This window comes from Scatophagus argus, chromosome 6 (genome assembly GCF_020382885.2).
Source record: "Scatophagus argus isolate fScaArg1 chromosome 6, fScaArg1.pri, whole genome shotgun sequence".
In the NCBI taxonomy this organism is placed as follows: Eukaryota; Metazoa; Chordata; class Actinopteri; family Scatophagidae; genus Scatophagus; species Scatophagus argus.
This window is the reverse complement of record NC_058498.1, coordinates 13730736-13755034: the sequence shown is the minus strand read 5'-3', so window position 1 is coordinate 13755034 and position 24299 is coordinate 13730736. Positions and strand designations below refer to the sequence as shown.

The window sequence follows — 24299 nt, the reverse complement described above, 5'->3', positions numbered from 1 at the left end:
AGTCCCACTTCACGTGAGATTGTTACTCTGATGCACAGATGACAAAAAGACAACAAAAATGTCATTGGTTTTTAGTTGCTTATTGTCGTTTCATTTTAAATTACAATAGAAACATTCAGTATGTACAGGAATGTCAATCTGCTTAGTGGTAGCTGTGCCCAATAAAATATGCTGATTGTAACCATCTCAATGCCACTAAATTTAAGTTTCTTTCAGATATATTTGAAAAAACAAAGGGAAAAAAGCTTAATTAATTATCAGAAAATAAAATTGATGATTTGTTACTAGAATCTTTTAGAGAGCATCTGCTGTTAAAACACTTTTGAAAGTACATTTCCTCCACCATTAGAAACAGTCAAACTTCATCCCAGTCATCATTTTGAATCTAAAGTCTTACTCTACTTATAAATAAATCACCGGTGCTCTAGTTCCAAAACTTGAGACACCATCTGAGTCTCCTGGTTTTGGACACTCTGTTGTCAGGACAGCCTTTCATATAACCTTACCATCAATACACTTAAAGGTGACCCCCTTCTGTCTTACCATTTCAATCTTTACAAATATTTGTTCATACACAGATTAATTTCTGACACATGATGTTCAAGTCCTTCTATAGGTTGTTCTCATCAAGCATGGCTGATGCAGGAGCAGCGGAGGTCACAAAGCAGAAAGACTGTGGTGGTTCCCGATCAGAGCTTCCCCACTCACTAAAGATGCAACAGGCGGACAAGCACGCAGTCCTTTGCTGCTCAGTGTGAATGGCCTGTTTGTTCAAGCTGAAGTACTGCTGGAGTCTGTCCCACACAACAGGAGGAGAAAAGGAGAGAGTCTGCCTTTCTAAAAGACACATTCATCTGTCCTCCTAAAACGGGACAATTTGTGTAAAACGTGCCATTTACAGTACATGACTGTAAAGAAAAAATTCTCACTGCAGCTTGGATTTTTCGACTCTGGAGAGTATACATGGCAGGCCAATTTACATAGCTCTGTGCAAAAGACATTACATGTAACTACAGCAGGATTGCAGATCTGCTCATTGAAGAAGGAGACAAAAAAAAGTCCATGTGAAGAAGTTTGTGTCTTTCAATGTTTCAACGGGTTTCAAGGAAAGGAAGAAGATTTAAAATAAACAATAAAACACTCACTCACACTGAGAAACACAATGAACCAAAGCTTAGGTAATGTAAAAGTGAATCCAACATAAAAATAACTTATATCTAATTATGTAATATTGATTTTGATCAAAAAATCTTAACATAGGTAAAACCTATTAACCAAATTGTATCAAATGACACAATACAAAAGCATCTGGTGGAGTAAGTGGTGAGTTGTATGATAAGATGTACACCTGATGTTAAACTATGTCAATATATAACTGTGCCATCCAGCACCTATTCAAATCATTTGATCAATAATCTCTCATTTACATTCACTTAAAAGGAGTGGGAGAACTTTGTAGTATCCCAGTCAAATGATGCTGCTGGCCAGGTGAAGTGAGTCTCAGTGATTACATGGGCGCTGTATGGCACTCTGGCTCCATCAGAATCAACCCAACTACCCTGAACTGGATGCATTTCTATCCTGGGCCAGTAACCGAGGTCATCTGCAGTATACTCTACAGAAATGTGACTTTGTTTTTCTACTCTAGTGCACCTCTTATGGGTAGCCACAGTGTTTGCTAAACAAGTCTGCTAGAAGCGATGTTTCGTAAATACAGGCACATTTCTCAAATTGTTTCTATTTCAAATCACACGAGGAAGTGAAATTCACCGTAATATAACTCGGGAAGAGGGCGTAGCAAACTTGACTAAGACAGTCATGGCAACCTAGAGCTGCAGTTACTTGTTAGGGAGGCACATAAGAGAAAAACAAGCATCCACCTTCCCCTACTCTCCTGATTAAAAAAAAAAAAAAAACTATCCTGGGCAGGGCTGAGTGTTGCATTGTGGGCCTGCAGAAACAGAACGTTGTCTCAGCTCTAGTGTGCCCTCCTCTGTCTGCTATGGGCTGGAGGGAACGTGGGTTCCATTTTCGCCTGTGCCCTTGGCCTTGAGCAAAGCAGCCTGAATGCGGAAGTGCGTCCGTGATTCCATCGAGTAGTTTTTGTAATTTTGCCTGAAACAGAGCAAATGGAGCGATAGTTTACCATCTAGTCAAATCAAAACAAAACAACGTTCATTCTAACATTCACCATAGGAGTTCTTGAAAGCCACAAAATGAGTGGCTGTGGCATATTTAATTAAAAATTTAAAAAATGTTAAACGTGATAACTTCCACATTGTATGAAAAAATATAAGGTATTCAAAATTTCATTAAACTGCAAGCAAGTGTAGGTGGCAAGAGTACAGATAGCTTGAATATTTCACTGGCTGAAAGACCTACTTTGCTGCTTCTAGGAGTTTGATAGCTTCATCTCTTCTGCCTTGCTCCAAACACAGCAGGCCGTGCTCCAAGAGGGCATTAGGAACCAGGTAGTGGTCATACTTGATCTGAGTCTCACTGCAGATAATGTCAAAACACAGTAGTTATAGTACGTGTGGAGATGAAGTTAGTATGAGCAAAGATTCCTTTCAACTGGTGTGATGTTTCTGTTTCAGAACACAATGCTCTGTATTGAAAGAATGCACAACAAATATGATCAGGCTAATTGGTGATGACACACTGCAAGCATATCCGTTTTTCTACTTTGATTCACCACACATATCCTGTACTGAGCGAGGCTTACTTGCAGAGGACAAGGGTAAAGTAGTGTTCGGCCTCCTCCTGATGCCCCAGGTGTTTGAGACACAGTCCCTTCAAGAGGCTCAGCAGGCACTGATCATCTATAGAGAATTCAGTCCCTGACAAACACACAACACGACAATCAGGATCAAAACTAATTAGGTGCATTGATTCTGGAGAAAGATTTAAAAAAGATAAGGATGCTCACAATAAATAGCATCAGAATGCAGAATCTACAATAAATGCAATAGCATATGAATGTCAAACTAAAACAAAATGAAACAATCGCCTTGGCTCTGGTAAATAATTTGACATACTTGGGCCACTCTCAAGTTTAGCCTGGGCCTCATCCAGTGTTTTCAGCATGTCTTCGGTCAGGTCTTTGTGTTTACCAATGACTGTATAGCCGTTCCAGATGTACATCATCTCCTGCACAAAAAAAAAAACAACAAACAACCTACACATCTTGCATAAACCTCAGCTCTCTTGATGGATTTGACTTCAGTGGTTCAGCAAATCAAGAAACACCAAACACAGGGACTAAGAACAATGCTTACAACCCCAGTGAGGAGACCAGAAGGACACGTGACCTTTGGCAGAGGAAGGTAAAGGAGGACAAACGTATGCACGGGTCTCAGCACATGGACCCATATAGAGAAAAAAACTTTCTGATCCACCCCGTCTAGATGTATTATAACATGGCACAATATAGCCACTGAGCACTATTGTCTGTCAACTTTCCACCTTGGCTACAGGGTAAAATGTTGGGCCATGTAACCCTGGTTCTGTGAGCACAGGGTTACCTCTTTAACTCATCACCTTGGTGCTTTCGTTTGCCAATTTTGTGTATATTGGGTTAGAATGCTGCAGCTATTTAAACAGCCTAAACCAGGAGGGTACCTCCATAGTGGTACCAGCACATACAATCTCTCAATACAGTATCTGCAAGCTGCCAAGCAGGAATAATGGGTAAGCCGGCAGAGTTTGTAAAAGGGCAAAAGCCTGTGTGAAACAAAAATCTTAATATCCTTAATATTTTTATCGAGTTACTTTAAAGATACAACGCAGGATAGAAATGCAGTCTGAAACGTGTAACAGTACTGACCAGTGGAGCGGCAGGAAGAGGAATGGGGTTTTCTGCAAGGTACCGACGGGCTTTCCTGATTGCAAACTTCTCGGTTGGTAAAGATTTTCCTGCTATTTTCTGTTTCAGCCCTGGAACTTGCCTGAAATACAGTAAAGCATGCACATACATGTCAGTAGCATGGAGAAAATGAGTGTCACATAGTTTCTAGTAAGCACATGTCTCAGTAGGGCTATCAATCAAAACACTTCCATACTGGTACCAATACCGGTTCCTGAACGATACTTTTTTCAATACCAATTTTATAATATCAATTCTAACAAAAAGAACATTACATTACACATTACAGTACAAGTATTTAGTTTTATTTTCCAGCTTTGGTATTTTTCCACTCCAAGCGGTTTTCAACAACAACGAATAATTTCCAGTGCAGCTGCAAAGGTGGAGATTTTGACAAGTCCAAACGCGCTGCATATACAGACAGGTGCTGCAAATACAGAATTGCACTACATATAAGAAAACAGATGCTACAGGAAAACACTGCAAATACAGAAACGCACTGCATATAAGAAAAACAAATGCAAAAAGAAAAATCGCATATTCAGTCATAGAACGGAAGTGCTCCAGGCCTCTGGGGGCAGTGCTGAGCTTCTACCCGAGAGACAGACGACAGACGTATTAATGTCAAAGAAACAAAAAAAAGAATACGTAGGATATACGTAGCGCATTTCTGTATTTGCAGCATTTTCCTTTTGCATCTGTTTTCCTTTATGCAGCGCGTTTGTACTCGTCGGCCACCGTACGCTTTGTAACGTCCACAGGCGGACTTGAATGCTGGGAGGAGGAAGGATGCGGTCCTCCCGCACTTCTTGCAATTAAACACGGAGTAACTTTCTGTTCTGAAATTGACTGCGTGCACGGACTTGTGCAGGGACTTGTGTTGCCGGCCTCAGCAGCGGTGACTTTATTGGCATCAATCTTGCTAAAATGGAGCCACACTCGACCTCGTGGCATTTTTTTTAACCGGTTCGACGACACACACACACAACTACAGTTTCCAACACAAATGCACGTGAACCCCGTCTGCATGCCGCAATCACATGTAACGTTACAGCCAATCGCCGACAGCATGATCAGGTCTTGATCACGTGGGTACCGAAACTTGGCACCGAAATAGGAGGCATATTTCGATACTCGGTCCTACCGAAGCATTTCGGTCGGTACCATAAAAGAACCTAAGTTCGGTATCCAGCCCTATGTCTCAGAGACTGCTTTAAAAGGCTAAAGGTCCACTCAAATGTACAGTTAATGCAGTATCTTGATGCTGTGGAGCACCAATAACACGTTCATATATCTGCAACACAGAGAGCTTCTGACATCATAGAACTATAACTATATACATATATCACATAACTGTGATGGTGAATCATCTCTGTTTCACTATCGGTGCTGTGAGCAGTTTCAGTCGCGCTTTAGATCGTAGTTCATACCTGAACAGAGTGACTGCAGTTTCCCCAAAGGTTAGGCAGTCATCTGCAGTCAGCATGCTGAGGTAGGCCGCTTTCATATACGCATACGTAGCCTGAGGGGAGGGAAAAAAGTCCTTATTATTGCAATCCCATCATTCCCTTTAAAATGAGGTGAGAAGAGAAAAATATTCCAACTGTGTGGAGTTTAGAGAGTCAGAGCAGGGCAGCAGAACTCAAGTCCATGTTTTATTTTCAGCAACCACAAGCCACTGACTAAAAATGAAATTCCATTCCTTTTTCACTATCACTATCAAACCTTTCATGCATTTTGTATTGTTGCTCCCGCACTGATATTGAACTGGGGAGGAATTTCTGTGTATTGTGGTAGAGTGTCATAACCACCAGGCCACCAAGAGAGTTGTGTTGATTTTTACATGTTCTCTATGAGCTGAGACTTTAAATGAATTTGGCAAACGAAAGGCATTTGTCAGACTGGAAACAGTAGCGCTTCGATGGCCCACCTTGGACCAGGAGTTCTCCTTGCTGAGCAGGTCAGCGTAGAAGTAAGCCATCTTCCAGTGCCTCTTGTAAGTGAAGCACCACATCAGCTCCCAGTAGCACATGTGGTGGAACTGTTTCCACTGCTGCTGCGCCTCACAGCACTCCTCAAAACGTGTGATAGCCTGCAGACATACAAACCACTGAGGATCTCACCATCATACTAGCATACTTCTTACTAACATATTAACGGTGAATGTAAATATGTAGTGTGTGAAGTGAGCAACTCAACGCAAATCAAATGGGTAAACTATTTGTGCAAATTGACTTTTGACAAGAGTCAGTGTGATAAAAATGCAAACAGTGTTTTCCTGTCGTGGGTTCTTTTTTAATGTTAATTCAGGTCCAGGATGTAATTAGTGTTAAGCATTATGTGTGGAGGACTGGACTCCAAATCTTTTGAATACTCGGTGACGACAAAGTCAGTTGAACTGACATGAACTTAAAATATATTAACAAAAAGGTCTCCATTATGTGTTTATAATATACATCTTCTCTGTTGTTACTGCTGTATTTTGGAAAAACAAATTATGATATGCAGTATTAATATGTTGTAGTATGTGTTCTTTTTAGTTAGGTACACTGTTCCACTCTAACTTAATTTTATAACCACTTACAGAATTTCTGGTGAAGCAAAATGTTAAATATATTTCTGGATGTTAACACCACAGATCAATTTTCACATCGATTACACTTGTTGCTTGTTCAGCATTGGGAAAATTTAGCCCAGTGATAAATATGTGAATACATCAATTCCACTGGCATGAGACACATATGCAATCTAGAACAGCAGTAGTGAGTGTTTCTCCATATTTAGAAGACTAAAATGCAAATTTAGGATACAGAGAAGTAAATAGATAAACCCAAATATGCTGCTAAGTATGCATTTGTGAAATACATGACTCAGTTCAGTAAAAAGACGGAGACACATGCTCATGCAGGCACACGTGCACAGACATTCGCAGCAGCAAGACATCTGTAATGGTATGATGCATAAAAATAAACATTTTCCATGTGAAAAGTGTAGCAGTGAATGTGTTTTTGTTTTGTTTTCAGGTGTATAGAAATGACTGGCACTCACAGCGTCCAGGTTGCCTTTGATCTCCTCTATTCGACCAGCAAAGAACAAGAAGATAGATCCCTGGGAGAGACACAAGCGACGTATTTTGAGAATAGGACGCTCCTAATCACGTGGAATATGTTTTAAACTTTTAATTCTGGCAAACCTTAGGATATTTTTTGAGATATGGCTGCAGCAGTTTTTCTGCATCTTCAACATCTCCTTCTCCAGTTCCTGAAAGAGACAAAGTGAACAAAACTAACTCGCCTTGTTCATGTGGCTGGTTGCAACTGTGTGTGTGTGTGTGTGCGCGCGTGTGTCTTTGCTCACCTAATATGAAACTCATGAAGGTGTGATAACAGAGCAAGAGCATGTTACATAAGAAGGACCTGAATGTGCTTTCTGCCGAGCCCTCCTGAAGCTGCTGAAGACCAAACTCCTGCATGAACAAACACACACACAAGCTCACAACACACTAATACATTTTGGAGAAATGTCCTGTACAGAAAAATGACAGAAGCAAGAACTACAATCTTGCATATTTTTTAAGTTCAGTTTGTGCTGAGGGAGCAGCGTCTGTTTGTCTTGCACAGTACTTTTAGGCATCCAGATTGACAGATTGCAGACATTCTTGTGTGCAAGATGTGCAAGAACACAGTGTGAGATATACAGAATATGCAAGTTCACCATGTCTCCAGATGTCTTGATAAAATGTCTTTTTTGTAACAACAAGATAAATCAATGAAATTGTAGCAATTATACACACGAGCATTCTGTCGAGACCTAAACCATGATTAAAATCACTTTCAGATTGCTTTGAATGGTGGATAGAATAACCAAATTGATGATGAGAGAATGAAAAAATTAAAATAACTCTTTTAGCACAACTGAGAACAGGAGGTTATGATGCAGAGAAATGGTAGAGTCATTAGTTGAGTTTCATTCACCCATCAAGAGTTTCGTCTTGTACTTTCAGTAAACATATGAACTCAGCAGTAGTCATGAGTTTCACCACAAATCACAGGCATAATTTCCTGTGACCAAATGAACTAGTGAAATGCATTAAAGTAATGAGTTATTCATGTACACTCAGCACACAGCACGCCATCCCCGTCTCTAACTCGCCCCATTACGGCCTCAGTCCTGTCAGTTGCTCCGTCTGTCAGCCATAACTGCATCTCACTTGCCAGCAGAACTCACCTTATTGCCAGAGAAACCGACAAACTCCAGCAGCTTGAGCGTCCGCGTGGGCAACATGGAAATCATCTGCAGGAAGTAGACAAGCGGTGGAACTGAAGTGCCAGCAACAGGATTGCAACACAATTCCTTTCATTATCATGAAAATACCAGTGGTCTGCAAGGAACTGATCTTGAATTTCCGAAACATGGGCCATGGTTAAACAGTAATTACAGATGCACTATATAGACAAAAGCATCGGGGCACCTAACAATTATACCAACTGGGACTTTAATGACATTGCATTCTAAATAACCAGACAGCTTTGCAGCTGTAACAGCTTCCACTCTTCTGGGAAGGCTTTCCACAAGAGTCTGGAGTGTTTCTGTGGGAATTTTTTGCCCATTCATGCAGTAGAGCATTTGTGAGATCAGGCACTGATATCGGACAAAAAGGCCTGGCTCACAATCTCTGTTCCAGTTCATTCCAAATGGGTTGAGGTCAGGGCTCTGCGTGGGCCAGTCAAGTTCTTCCACACCAAACGTATCCAACCATGTCTTTATGGAATTTGCTTTGTGCACTGAGACACAGTCATGCTGGAATAGAAAAGGGCCTTCCCCAAACTGTGGCCACAAAGTTGGAAGCACAGCATTGTCCAAAATGTCTTGGTATGCTGAAGCATCAAGATTCCCCTTCTCTGGAAGTAAGGGGCCGAGCCCAACCCCTGAGAATCAGCCCCATAAAGAGGTGTGTCTGGATGCTTTTGTCTACATAGTGTATTTTTCAACCAACACAGTGTCCACTGAGAATAAACAAAACAAGAGCAGGAACGTGTTAATGATCATTTCACTGTACTTCTTTAACATAATGTAAACTAAACTAAACAGTCGCTGTTAACTCGTCTGAAGTCTGACTAGTCCGACATAAAAATGACCATAGCAACATTTTTAATCGTCTGCAACAACTGAAAATGATAGTAAATGATTGAATGAATTGGACTGTCTGTGCATGAGTATTTATTAGTATTGATGCTTTAGGGGCTCATGCATAAAAAATACATTATGTGATAAGGCTATAATCTAATACTGATACTTGCTCATTATTGTATATGTGCAGCACTAAGCTCAAAAAACGCTTCTTGTTTGAATGTTAGATTGTACCTTCTCCTACTGTATGTTTTGCTCTTTGTGTGCTTCTGTTTATTTATGAGCATTATTAAGCATCAAAAAATGTAAAGCAAACAAATGGGTTTCAGTCTTTTTTCTACCTTGACAGTGTGAATAACTATTCTTTGCCCATGTATGCCTATAGGTGCAAATATTGAGACCTCTACTTACTAGATTAAAGGCTCCTACTCCCAGTTTAACACCACCTTCAAAATGGCCATGGTTGTCACCATGAATGTATCCAGAGGACTGGAGGACTGTGTGAAGCTCTCTGAAGGCAAAAACAGAGCAGGCAGGTAATGAGGATGATACTGAGGTAATGAGGAAGGTAAAGAAATTTTAAAAAGGTCTAACAGGAAACTGGGATTAACACCAACGTGATGAGATGAGAAAAACATATTCTGGACTTTTAGATTCTCACTTGTATGTCTGGTAACTGTTCCTCACTTTGATTCCCCCTTTGATGAAACTGATCATGTTTTCATCCTGAACACAGAAGAGGAGAGGTAAGGAGAGGAGGTAAGGAGACAGGGAATGAGTTGAAGCGAACAAAGTTGGTAGGCCTCATTCCTGACCTGAAGGAAGGTGAGTGCTGCCCTCTGCAGGAGACACTCGGCGTAGCAAACTTCCGCGTGGAGTTCCTCTGAAGTGAAAATCATGTCACAGTTATCTTCAGAACACAACACATACACACACACCAGAAGTGAAAATTCAAACTAGTAGTCATTATTTTTAAACACACTGTACATGTCCAATGCAGGACTGAAACCATTTCCATACTATTCACATGTGTTTCTAAGTGTTGTTGGTGACACATTTTACTCATGCTGTCAGTACAGGACTTTACTGACCTTCTGTGAAGCTTTTGGAGAAACTTGACTTCTTGCGGTGCCTGATTGAGAAAGTGCAAAACACAAAACCATCATCAGTCACTGGTGTGTTTGTTCATTGAAGATTGTCTGGATTGTTTTTCAGCAGCGCTGCACTGTCCCTCAGCTCGTTGCTTTCAATGCAAATCAGTGACTCAGCCTCTTTCCAGTAAAGACAGACAGGATGCTGAGCTGAAATTACCACGAAGTGCCCTCTATGCATTAAATGTCCTACCTAACAGACAAAACACTGAAAAGGAAAACTGCGGCTCTGACCTCAGATCAGTGCTGGCCGGAAAAAGACTGTGTGTGTGTTTAGGGGTGTGCTAACGAGATCTGCTGCGAGTCCACTCATGATAGATTCTCACAGTGGCTCCAGGACAAAATTTAACAAACAGTTGTGATGTCCCTTCGGTCACTCAGTCTGGATGCTCTCTGGTTTTGGTATGATGTTGTCAATGGGAACCAGTGCATCCTGTGTCTAAATGTTTACATTAGCAGCACAATGTATGGATAAACTTCACTTTTTATTACTTGATTGTTTATGAACTGGCTTGTCTATACACCAACTGGCTTTTAAGAGACAAATGTCACTTCTACAGCTGACCAGAGAGGAACGATGTGTCAGAGTTATTTCACTGCGATGTTGTGGGAAAGCCTTACCGCTGACAGATAGCCTGGGCCTCCTTCATGGTGTTTCCTGCAGCCAGGATGTGTTGGGGTTCAAAGGTCATCATGGCCTGCATCTCGAGGATGGTCGCATAGGTCAGAGCGTGATACATGCTTTCCTTGGTTCTGTAAAAAAAGATAACAATGTTGTTTTTTTTGTTATACCGCACTGACCTTGAAAAGAGAAAGTGATAAGATACTATGTGGCATATTGATTTAGATCGATCACATGCTTCTGGTATGTTGGCAGAGATGATAAATTTGCTCTTGTTTAAATAAGAGAGGATTTACACAGTAGTCATTTATCAGTCGGTAAAAATGTAAAACAGAATATGAGAGGCTGTAGTCAGATAATCGAATCCTGCTAGCAACAGTCAGTGTGCCTGAATATCTGAAAGACTTAAACTACACTGACACACAGGAAAGGAAAAAGAAGACAGTCAGTGTGTATTTACTTCTCACACTCTGTTTAAAAAGATGGCCTGCAGGTTTTAAAATGATGGAGGACTACAAAATCTGGTGTCGCACACATTTTTCCCAGTGGCTGTACTTGTTGTTCCAGTTGAAAGAGCTTTTTATTGAGTTATAAAGCATTATTTAAAACTAATTGTGTGTGTGGGGGGTGCAGTCTAAAAAACAAAACAAAACAAAACAACAAAAACACAGGGCTTTGCCATTAATGTCCTACCCTACTGCAGTCTCATTTGATGCTTTATATATTCTGTATTTATCTTTGTATTGTATGTTAACATAAAGGCGAGAGGTGTGTACAATAGGAATGTGGTCAGCCTGCATAATTGACATTTCAGTGCTGGGACCAGCCTCTGTGACGTTACTCTGAGATCCAACCAGTTGTCTTTCGTGGACACTGGAAACTAAATTTGGATCATGTTTGGGAACAGAGCATAAAGACACATCATCACGTTAAAGCCGTTTCATTTTTGCTTTTATTACCGGATATGTTTGATGAAGAAATGCTTATAGATACATTACAGAGGAAGAGAAGCATAGAGATGCAAACGGTATCATCCATGGGACTTTTAGCCTGCCGGAAACATAACACTGCAGCAATAAATTAGGATTTTAGCAGCACACACAGAGAGGCTGCAGAGATTAAAGCCTTAAACGAATTAATATTATAAAAGTAAAATCTAGTGACCTATCAGTAAATAAAAAGTACAACCAGGAAGCAACAGCAGAGAGTCAGAGAAGGCGGAGACACGGACTGAAAAGCAGAGAGATTTACTTGCCTTACATTTCCATTGCATCAGACTTATGCAAAATGACAGCACAAAGTCAAGCTGAGAAACCTTTTAAGATGAAGCTGTGAGGTAAACTGATTGCAATTGTGCTAAAAGTGTCTGAGTATTCCAAACATTTCACACGAGCACTCAGATATTTTTCAATCAGTATCTCCTCAGCACTCAGGGACGTTTCTTCACCCTCCTGACAGAATTGAAGCCGGGTCTACCACATATTTTCAACACAATGTTCCGTGATGCGAGAGAAGAGCTGCTGTGTGGTACTTCTCAAAAATGCACGTGCACATGTGCACTTTTATCCAGTTCTGCACATGTTAGTAACTATCAGGAAGTGGGGAGAACGTCCCTGCATGCAAACAGTTCATCTCTGTAAAAATGCATCATTCTTTTCAGTGTGAAAGTTGCAGAACGTAGCAGCTAACACTCAGTAAGTCTAGTTTCAAGTTTATAAAGCTGTGTCATGAAACTAGGACACAGCCAGAGCACATCAGGACGCCACAATTTCTTGGCAAGAGGCGCCTCATTCACTCAGTCGCTGTATTGTCATGTATTGTCAATTTCTACTTCAGAGCACCACTTACACCCACTCCCTTCTACAGCTGTGGGGAATGGGGCAGGACAACAACACGGGAGAATAAGGTTGGTCTGTTTTGGCTGCACTCGGTCTGGTGGCATGTTTGAACAGAGAGCTGGCAAATTAGAGGCTCATCGCTAGACTGGTGACTCAGCAGGCATGTTTCTACAGTGTTGTAGATGAGTCTGAAAAGACAGCTCTGCTTCTAAACTTATAAAATGTAGCATGAGTTCCTTACTAGCAGTGATATGAGCACGGACAACAGCTCAGACTACATCATGTACGTGCTTCAGAAACGTTACAGCATCTAGACATCCTGTAAAGTTAAAATTAACCGCAGCAAATGGGAGCAGTTGAAAAAAAAAATAAAAAATACAAAAACCACAGTTTAACCCACAGCAGTCAAAATATTTAGTCACACCAGAGCAGAATACAACATGTTCAATACATTTTGTTTGTTCAGTAGTCCAATGCCACAGCTTTGGACTACTGAACAATCAATCCATCAAAAATCATTACAATACTTTCGTTTGGCAGGCAGATTTATCCAAAGGGAATTACATCCTCTACACTGGAAGCAATTTGTGGTTTCATTAATCAGTCTCTTGTTTGACTCTGCCACAAATGGATGACACAACCTACCAGCTGAGCCACAGGTGCCACTCACTTGGGATTGAGTAATTCAGACGAACCAACCAAAAAATCTGAATTGACCCTTTAAGGCCAAGCCGATCCAAAAGACATCCCTCAGTATTCTACACTGATTTCACCCTTTGCATTACAACATTTGAGTCGAACATCTGGAGAAATACACGCTGAAGTTTCCTTCCACACACTCACAGCTGTGGCAGCCAGATGGACTTCAAACTGCCCATATGAGTATGAGTGCATCAGCACATCAATGGCTGACCCTGTCCTACTCCCAACACATGCTGGGATGCTGCCAATGACCACAAGCAGGAATGTTCAAGTAATAGTAATGGATATATGGCATTTTAGTATTGCAGTATTTTGTGTGTGTGTGTGTGTGTGCACTGCAGAGACACTGTTTTCCCACCTGACTGCGTCAGAACACAGCTGGAGGAAGGGAAAAGGACAGACAGATGGAAGGAGAGAACTGGACTGGAAAGCAGATGTGGACCAAAGCAGAGCACAGAAACACACTGAGGACTGAGGAGGAAAAGCTCTGCTAGCGTTTCACATCCTCAAAGTCACTTGTTCCTGAAGTCTCTTTCTCACAGTGCAGCACATGTCATCACACCTAACGTAATACTACATAAGTCTGATGCCTAAAGCCAGTGGCTTCTTCACAAAATCCAGCAAACAGGACAAATCAGAGGAGGTTGTGGGTGTTACAGGGTTTTTGACAAACCAAACAAAATGAAGCCCCATCTGATTTTAATTTTTGTGCTGCTTTCCCATGCAAAACAACACTTTAATCTGACTGCATCTTAAGTGAGTACTGGATTATGTGGTTAAATCTATGGAGAGAGCTGGAGGGGAGGAAACAGCCATTATTTCACAACTTGCATGTTGTTATTTTAATTTTTTCACGAAAAGGAAAACTTTCACATGCCTAAGAAAGACATTTAGTGAGGAAAGGCCACAATAATACTGGGCCAAGTGACCATGGGGCCTCTGATTATAGAACAGACTTATCTCCTAAGTTTCAGTCTGCACTCATACTATCCGACTGCATGTGTCAAATCCCCAGCCATCTGGGCTCAAAACAGCTAAACAACATGTCCATATTTGCAACTACTGTTTGTTCAGGTGCAGTTTAGCAACTGGAAGAGGAAAAGACCGCACACACAGAGCCGTGGGACAAATACTGAGACAGAAATGAGGACACCTGCTGAGCTGACAGAGAGCCAACCCTCAGGTGGCAGCAGCAAGAGGTGTTGGATTCAGACAGATTTTCCTCCAGGTTGGAATATTTCGCAAATCAAGATTTAAATAATAAAGCATATTGTGATTAGAACAAAACGGCAACAGATTATTTAGGTAATGTCGCAATAAAAGTCTAACTGAGTCTAATCTGAGAAACGAAATAAATTTCATCAATCCAAACTTTTCCAGGGCTAAACACACCAACAGGGGTCCTAAAAACATCACCAAACACACCAAACTGACAGTGGCTATCAATATAGCAGTAGTGCAAAATTACAAAAACAAAGTACAAGCTGATAAGAAGCTGCACTGAAAAGAAGAAACTGGGGCTAAGGAGTGGCCCACACCCCCGGGGAGGAAATAGAGGGTGGAAAATGACAGCAACAGTGCAATGGAGGTTCTGATAATAAAGGAGGGAATGACCAGCAAATAACAGAGTAACCTGATGATGCAGAACAGAAAACTCAATAATAGCAAAGCACTCTCAGGGGGTGAGGTTGTGTTTGTGATTCAAAGAAACACGTCAGTCATGTAAAACCTATGGCCATGAAATCTTCCAACGAGTATCAGCAGCAAAGCTCCTTTAGCCCTGCCTGATGTAGACACAAGTATCTCTGTTTGTCACCTGTTACTGTGCCAGCGAGTAACACTTCAAAATGATTGCTAGCATATCAATTTTGGAAAAAGGAAAATCAATAGCAGTAGTCTACACTTGCTCAATAGACTGTTGGTGAAATCACCGTAATACTCGAAGTTTGTGAGGTGAGGTTTTGCTCATTTTTGGGCATTTTTATGGGGCAAGTAAACAGATCTTTTAGGAAGGCGGTCTCTATATTAGCAAGTGTTAAACTGTAAATAATTGACTGGATTAGCTGAGGATGGTAATAAAATAAAAGAAGGCAATTCAGCAATAGCAGAAAGTTTTGCTGAATCATCCATCAACTTTGCAGCGTGACGACCAGATCAGTCTGCAGACATGCTAGGAGCTCCATGAGGCTGCACTTACAAAGGTGCACTGAGCTAACTGCTAGCATCATTAAGTTAGCATGCTCACAGTGTGAATGTTAACATGCTTATATTTAGCACGTATGTTTGTCATGTTCACCATCTTCAATTAGCATGTTAGCATGCTAACATTTACTAGAGTTTTGGACTTTTCATAGTGAGATAAATAAAGGTGTTGACAGCAACAATGGCTGTGCTGTGCCAGTTAACGTGTCCCAGTAAGTCCTGACAGAGAGACCAGTGAGCCAGAACGTGCAGTACCAGGACCCTGAAACTGAAGCAGCTAAAGGGAATTCAGCCATCATTCATTTTAATATTTACACCTTCTTTTCTGCTGTGTATGTCAAAATGTCCTCTGTGAAAAAGGCCCATAGCATTTGAATTCAGATTCCTGTCTGAAATCTTTAGCTTCCAACACCTAAAACACAGTTGCTTGCATGCATCAGATCAGCTGTTTGTCTCTATTTCGTTATACCTGTCCAAGAAGGCACAAAGCCAGGAGGGTCACAGCTTGATCAGAGCTAACAACAGCAGCTGTATTAGCATGTGCTTCAGGTTCTTGTCCTACCTGCACTTGAGCTGGGCCTGCGCCTCCTCGAAGTGGTTTCTGAGGAACAGATCCAGGGCAGCCATGCAGTCCTCCAGAGCCAGCGACAGGTCTGACCGCGAGCACCTGCAGGACCAAAACAAACACAGAATCTGGATGAGAAAAGTAAGAGTGCTGAAAATACACGACAATGGAATAAATAAGCCAAGCTGAAGGACTTGATTAGTTTTGATGTCTTAAAATACAAAGGAGAACAATGTATTACATTTGAAAATATCAGTTTGACTGAAAAATGTTACCATTTAAATGTTACTGCAGTGTTCAAATGGTTAATCAAGCTACAATTTCACAAAGTGGGAGTACAAACATTCAGGCTGACTTTCTGAAATAAAACTTGATTCACATTTAAGAATCTTAAAGAAACAGATCCTCATCACTTTACTCTCTTCTGCCGTCCTGCAGTATCTGTAACCGTCTCCCTCACTCCAGTTGTGTGCGACACCATCCTGTTCTCCAAAGACTGACTTACAACGCTGAATGGGATGTTGGTTGTCTCAGTCACATATTCCTCCTTTCTTCTCCTCAACCACTTCACACGTGAAACAGAAACACAGCCAGTGTGAGGCAGGCAAGCAAACTGGCTCGAGAGAGTGCTTTGCTGTTAGTGTAATTGCTGCTTTCATTACACCGCAGATTACAGAGGGAATCAGCTTAAATCACAGCAGTTGTATAACTAAACAATTTTATAATAATACAAGCTCAGGAATGATTTTTGATCATTTGTATTTCCTCTTGTAAATCAAATTCACTGTTGTAAACTGTCTTTGTGAGACAAAGAACTACTTGTAGTTATTGCTGACACCGCTGCTGTGTATTCACAATGCACATGACCCTAGTAAAACCTAGGCACAAGTCATGACTGGGAGTCCGGCACCACCCCTCCCCCTCCACCCTCTGATGATTTCACTCACTGTGCTGATAATAGATCAGTTTAACTGCATACTTCATTTCTTCACTTCAGGGCGAGAGTAACACGCACAGCATGTGAAAAACACATGAACATTCAGCACAATGAGCCAAATGAATTCAGCTGATGGTAAATCTGAAACACTAATGGTATGCAACATTAAGCTGATTCATTTCTGTCATTCGTGTGATGACTTGTAGACACTTTCTCGATTCCCTTATTTGCCATTTATATTAATTTTGCCTTTTGTGAAACAGGAACTTGTTTTCTATTTTGTCTCATCTTGAAATTCAGTTTGGTGTTGTGCTTTGAACCTCCACACCACTGTATTGATCACATGAGCACCGCAGTTGTTCCTCATGTATGACAACTGCAGTCAGATTAAACTCTTGAATTCAGAGTTCGGATGTCAGCTGCAGACATTAGACAGATGCAGCAGAAGAGGAGCGCCTAAACTCAACAACCACAGCTACGATGAATGTGTATAACAGTGACTAATAGACAGCATTCACTTTACATTCCTACCCATTAGAAACACAGAAGAAGCCACTCAGCTCCTTCTCTCTCTCTCTCTCTCTCTCTCTCTCTCACACACACACACCACCATTAGGGAGCACACACACTTGTGCTACTTTGGCTAATGACATGCGGGTGACTGCTGTGCCCACCATATGACCTGCAGTGAGCTGAGCTTCCCGAAAACAGCAGCAAACTCACAATGACGTCTGCTGCCAGGGAAACATGTATGTTCGGTACATGTTTGTCCTAAAATGGACACCCAGCCAGGATAAAGTTGAAGACAAACAAACAAAAAGTCAATGAAGAGAAATTTTTATGTGGCACAACCAGTGCTACCCTGACGGATAAGCGGTACAGACAACCAGTGCTGTGTTGTAAATGAATTACATGGAAGTAAAACGGAGGACTACAATAATATTAACAATTAAATATTCTATAATTGAGTGTCTACTAACAAGGAAATGGTGAGCATAAAGGGATCAATAACGAAGGCATGAATAATTCCAGGAGGATAAAAGAAAGGTAACATCTCGTGTTATGTCATTGATTTCAGGGATAAAGCTACAGGGTCACATGTCTTCTCATAGTGGCCCTGACTAAATCCAATCAGGGTTTTTCTCTGCTGTGTCATAACAGTTTTCTCTCTGCATGCACAGAGGTGCAGTGACTTTAAACTGTCACTTTTACGTCAAACAGTAATCATACGGAGGATGAATTCCCGTCTCTGTGAGCCACTGGGCCTAACAACAGCAGTCTTGTCTTTGGATACTCAAGCCAAACTTAGCACCTGTCTTACTGTTCACATGCTGACTTGGCTCTGACGGTATTCATTTCCTGGACCTCAACCTTAACTGTCTGATCTCGACTATAAAACCTTTTAAAATGCTTATAGCCTACTTCACTTCTGATCACATGTTAGATGTGCTGTTGGAGAGCTTGTTTACTAATCTGACAGAAACAGACAGGGGAGCCAGCAGGTACATATGACATAACGGCTCTGATCACTCAGCCTGCTGTTGTTCAGACTGTGCAGGGGAGAATAATCAAATAAGTGGACTAATAGAAGTTACACTGATGGCAGCACACTAAGGAGGACAAACAATCAGAGGCATCATCATTTCCTTATAGCTGGAAACTAACTCAACTGGTCCTGACTGACTGGAAAACAAGATTTTGACAAGTTTACACTTTCAGGACAATCTGAGGCCTGAGAGCTTTGAAAAGAAAGAGAAACCAGCTCTCAGTCAGTGAGCAGAGAACCTGGCACAGTACAAGACAGTGTCTTTTAAATGAGGGAATAACTGATAATTGCAGAAAGAAAGAAAAGGCATTATGACCAGCACAATGAGGAGAGTCTGTTTGGTTCAGGAAGTGCATACCACAAATTGTCCCCATAATTTTGTCAGCTCAATTACTGAGTCCGTCTCTCAAGAGAGCAACTTGCACAATCATTATCACTGAAGCACACACACACACACACAGATAAAACCACTTAGCACACAATCTCTTTTCATTATACACACACCCCACATGTGCTCATGGAAACTAGAACGCACGCACACACTCACACTCACACACACACACACACACACACACACACACGAGTGACGAAGCATTAGTTTATGAAAAGTGCTGTCGACGCATTCGCTCATGCTGGTGTAGCATATTCGGTCTCACAGTGTTGACACAAAAGAGCCAAGCTGCCCTAATAATAAACTAAGCGAGTTTGTCCACATGCCTGAGTCTCACAGCTGGAACGAACACACACACACACACACACACACACACACACACAGACCTAGAGGCCGAATGAATGACAAACACACACCATCCAAACATGCAGCAAGTACCTTACCCGTTTGACAGAGTCTCTTCCTCTCCTGACATTTTCATCTGGCAAAGAGCGAGTGTGTGTGTGTGTGTGTGTGTTAGAAAGAGAGATGGAGAAAAAAAAATAGATAGATAGATAGAGAGAAATTGCAGAAATGAATTTGAGCCTGGGGCCTTTTCAGCGGTGCAGCGTAATGGTCTGCGTCTCAGCAGCCGCAAAAAGAGCAGAAGCAGCTGCAGAAGGGCAGGCGGGTGAAAGAGGCAGAGAGAGGGAAGAATGAAGGAGAGAGAGGGAGGGAAGGAGGGAGAACGAGAGGAGGAGGAAGGACGCAGCAGCAACAGCAGACCTTAATAAGATTGGGATGACTATCACACATGAGGGTAGAAAACACAGACTATCTGTGTTGTTTCTAACACACACACACTCACACTCACACAAAGCCTGTCCCACTTCTTCTGATCATCATCCTCATGCTACACACTGCAGTCTCCGATTGGTTAATACAAAGATGGGGGCAGGGCTAACAGCGTGAGAATTTCTATATATGATGTTATATATATTAAAAAAATAAAATAAATGCAAAAAAGACAAAAAAGATAAACAAAACAAACAAATCGTCACTCAACACAAAGCTTTCTGCTGCTGGTGAATGAAGCAAAGTGAGGCTTGAGAGAGAGCTGGTGTGTAGTGAGCAGCCCAGCCAGTCCCGTCTGCTGCAGTGTTCACTTTCTGCCACTGCAGCGACCAGAGAGACCAGAAATAGAAGAAGTAGGCTCGGCACAGTGGCTCATTCTGTGGCTGCACGAGACCAAATGTGAAATAATGAATGAATAACAGGCGATGCTGGGAGTTACGGCGATCACCACCCTCCCACTGGGTGTCTAAAAGTGTGTGTGTGTGTGTGTGTATACGTGCACTTGAAAGCAGAAGAGAGCCCATCATCTCCCATCAGCTACTCCACATCAGCAGTAATTAGAGACCTGCTGTACGTCACAAATAGGCCCCTTTCAGTTTGAATGGAGGCATGGTGGTGACTGGTGACTGCATCTGTGCTGCGACTAATAATCATTTCTTCAATTAATCATAAATCAATTTATTGTTTGGAAGTTTTTAAACCCCAGATAATAGTCTGGCGATGTCTCAAATTTACTTTTGTCCAACTAACAGTCAAAAACCCAAAGACTAATGATCAATCAACTGTTAAAATTGATGCCAATTAATTTCCTGTCAGTTGACTAATTCATTTATGAATTGTATCAGCTGTACAAATAAACAATAGCTGGTATGTTTGAGTTATCTTGGAAGACACTTAACAATCTTATAAAGTGAAGAAATACACACAGAAATCTGCAGCTGGAAACCTTATATAAATGATGGTTGTCCCCATGCATATTAAATGCTCAGCAGCACACAAACACTCTCTGCTAGTCACACTGCTAGCATCAAGAGAGCATAAAGAACTCACTCATGTGACTGTGTCCAAGTGCTAAGAACATTGGACATTTTTCACCCCCATAATGACAAGAGCAAAGCACTTTGTCCAGTACAGAAACGTGTTGGGAAACCCCTTTCTCTTCATAGACTGTAGTAAAAAAATAACAAAACGAGTTGTTGCTTCGGTCTCTCATGTTTGTGCTGTGAGGAGCACAGAGAGTCATGGGTTTAAGGTGCATATAACTGGATATGAAAAGCAGCCGTCACCCTAGCGAACAACTGGATTTGGCAGCAGAAAAGCAGGGACTGATGCCTCTGAGCATTTAGCTTAATATTAGAGCATGCAAAACATTTGTAGTCCAGAACACTGGCGGCGGGTCTTTTCCTTAAACGATTTTGAGTTTTTGTTGGACAGAGCAGGCTAGCTCTTCCCCCTGTTTCCAGTCTTTATGCTAAGCTAAGCTAATGAGCTGTAACTTCATTTTTAACCTACAGATACGAAAGTAATCGTAATCTTCTCATTTAACTCCAAGCAAGAAACGGAATAAGTGCATTTCTCAAAATGTCAAACCACTGCTTAAAGTTTCACCTACTGTAGAGATAACTTGTCATGAATATCGAGTGCACGAGTGCTATATTTAGCACATTTAACCTCAATTTATTCAGTGTATAAATAATTTTGCCGATGGTCCATGGTGTTTTCCTTCAGTTCCCTCCCTCGGCTGTCCTCCTCCTCTGGCTCCCAGTAAACCCTTTACATGCCTCGACAGAAAATGTGGGATTTGTCGACTGAACAAGCAACTGGTTCGTGTGAGTCATAAGCTGACACAAAGAGAGGAGAGTTTACTCTCAGGTTGTCTATCTTGAATTATTGATATGCTGAACAGCAGGGAGAAGCTGTGTTAATGCCAGTGACCTTTGATGACCTTTACCTCAACATTTTTCAAAGAACTAAGTCCTTAAAGTAATCTTTTCCCTGTCATACAGGACAGTAAAAAAAAACAAGTGCAGTGAGAACATGAAGAATGACAGGACCGATTGACAGTTTGACTACACGACCATAGCAAAGCTTTGCGTTACGATCGGTTCACTGTCCGCTCTTACCCGTTGGACGGATTTGTCGATTCCAGGCCATCTCTGTTTCCAGGGAGCTGTAACCTAAAACAGAGGAACAAAATCGAGGCTGTTTAGAGAAAAGAGGCAAATCTCAAGGGCTTGAAAACCAGCTGAAAGGGCAGCTATTGTTTGAGGAACATGATCGCAGGCCACAGAAAAGCAGACACTGATAGGTGTGGACACTCCCAGCCTACTTAATTCTATGAGAGCATTTCTCGAGAAATGAAGGTGTACGTTTTGGGAAAATGTCTGGGAAATCAATCCATTATCAGGGCAGATCTTGGCAAAGTTCTGGTGATGAATTATAAAAACAAAAATCAAGACAAAGAGAAACTCAAATCATTTAAACTGTAACAAAGATTTTGCTTTCATCTTCCGTCGTAAGTCCTTCAGCGGGTTCAACTCACCTGAAGTCTGTGATGACGGGATCCAGTTCTGGACTGTTTATGACTGACACCCTGGGAAAAGTAATGAAAGTGAGTCTGGGTATGACAGTGTGTGTGTTAAAAACACACAACAACTATTGCGACAACGGTTACTATTTCTGGTTTCCTTCGCGACACAGGCGACTCTTCCTGACTCTAAGAATAAATGAGCGCATGCACAATGTGAACGTACCGGCTTGGGGAGTCCGGGCCGTCATGTACGTCTTGAGCCTGCACGGCATCCCTGCGAATGAGTCAAAGGTCAACTTAGAGAGGAGGTGAGAATGGATGTCACGGTGGTGAGAGGAAGATGCGTGTCAGGACACTGCGAGTCTGAGTTTTGTACAGATCATTTCAACGCAAAGTGTTGCCAGAATAGTAAAGCTACGCATGTGCAATAAATAAGGGAGATACAGAGAGTAATCACAAGCCAAATGTAATCATTACACTCGATGTGATCAACCAGGCAAGCAACAGTGACGAGACTCCAACAACAAGGAAGCACATGACAGCAGGAACACATGACTGAGAGAACCGAAGCTGCTTATTCCTCATGTTTTATGCTGTAATTTTCATTGTTATTAAAAGACAGTTTTCAGATATGAAAAACTTCTGAGACCGGATTAAAGCTTTAATGCTGTCAAGATGAAAAAAAGAAAGATTTTTTTCTTTTTAAAGTGTTTTTGAGCTACAACACTGAAAGCCTGATTGACCACATTTGTAATGTAATGCTGCCTAACAGGCTTCAAAACTTAAATGAGAGCAATTAGAAGGATGTTAAACTTCATACACAACTTTTCCTTTCCGCTCACAGTGAAATTATTCCGGATATAAAATCTTTTACAACAAAAGGTCAGACACCGGCTGAAGGCAAACTATAGAGCTGTGCCTCATTTCAGCTAATCGTGCCCTAAATGACTAAGGGCCTTTTCTTACACTTGTGTACTGGTGTACAGTGGTATGCGAATTGCTTTATGTCCATATCTTGTGGTGTATTGTGGTTTTACAAAACCAAAAGCTTTACATGTTAATTACACTTTACATGTAAAAAAAAAAACTCTGTGCAGCACATCCCTATCAGGTGAAACTGTCTCTCTGAAGGGTGAACTTTAATAGCAATCTGACCCCCCTCTGACTTTATGAATGAAGCACAAGCCTGCTCACTTGTCTCCTCAGCATGTTGATGTCAGTGTGATGACAGTGCGTTATGACACTCATAAAGAGCGACTCTCACCGTGAATACAGACAGACAGGCACCGACAGAGCCGGCCAGGACTTGCACTGATATTCGGAAGTTTTCTCCTCTACTCACTTTTTACTGTCATTTTTCTTCACGCTTTGTCTCCAGCTGGTAATAAAACTCATCCCACAGCGGTGAGCTCCGGTGACAGGGCAGAAATATCCCGGGCAGAGCAGGCTCACACGGCGGACATGAAGTGGACAGGAGCGGCTCACACCGACACAAGTGAAGGTTGCTGCTGATGGTCTTCCTCCTTCCTGACTTGAAAAGGTGTGCTCATCATCGTAATGACTTTCCTGTTTAAATGCACTGCAAGGAGGCTGCGGCAGGCCCTGGCTTCATGGTCCTAAAGCCGTCCGATTTACATCATGATTAAGCTTCCAGAAATTGTACGTACGCTACATACGTAACGTACGTGTAAGTACGTATGCATGTATAAGATAAGTTGAACTTCCCACAGAGGGGAAATTCACTTGTCTTGGCAGTGCAAAAAGCAAAAGTGGGCAAAACAGTTTCAAAAATGAAAAGAGTTATAAATTAACAGTTTTGAAATAAACACAGTACAATATACTACTGTGTATTTCTACAACATATCTCTGGGCGTTCAGGGGTCACGATCCCAGCGACAGTTTGTGCCTGAGTCACATCAGGCGTAAAAATCCCTTTTATTTATTGGACATTTATTCCACTATGCACATACCTTATGTTGTTTTGCA

At 41.6% G+C, this 24299-nt stretch overlaps 1 protein-coding gene across 1 annotated transcript; it reads right to left on the bottom strand.

Moving 5' to 3' along the window:
* Positions 1–74: 74 nt before the first annotated feature.
* Positions 75–23879, bottom strand: ttc39a (tetratricopeptide repeat domain 39A). The gene is made up of 21 exons (XM_046390888.1): positions 23656–23879; positions 22537–22587; positions 22326–22376; positions 21907–21960; positions 16073–16177; positions 10768–10899; positions 10087–10127; positions 9811–9878; positions 9657–9721; positions 9407–9506; positions 8093–8158; positions 7223–7331; positions 7059–7126; positions 6914–6973; positions 5796–5957; positions 5296–5387; positions 3827–3947; positions 3039–3150; positions 2726–2840; positions 2383–2499; positions 75–2115 (listed from the first exon to the last, which is right to left on the bottom strand). The coding sequence occupies exons 1-21, from the start codon at positions 23706–23708 to the stop codon at positions 2001–2003; spliced, it is 1857 nt and encodes a 618-aa protein (XP_046246844.1). The 5' UTR covers positions 23709–23879; the 3' UTR covers positions 75–2000.
* Positions 23880–24299: the final 420 nt, after the last annotated feature.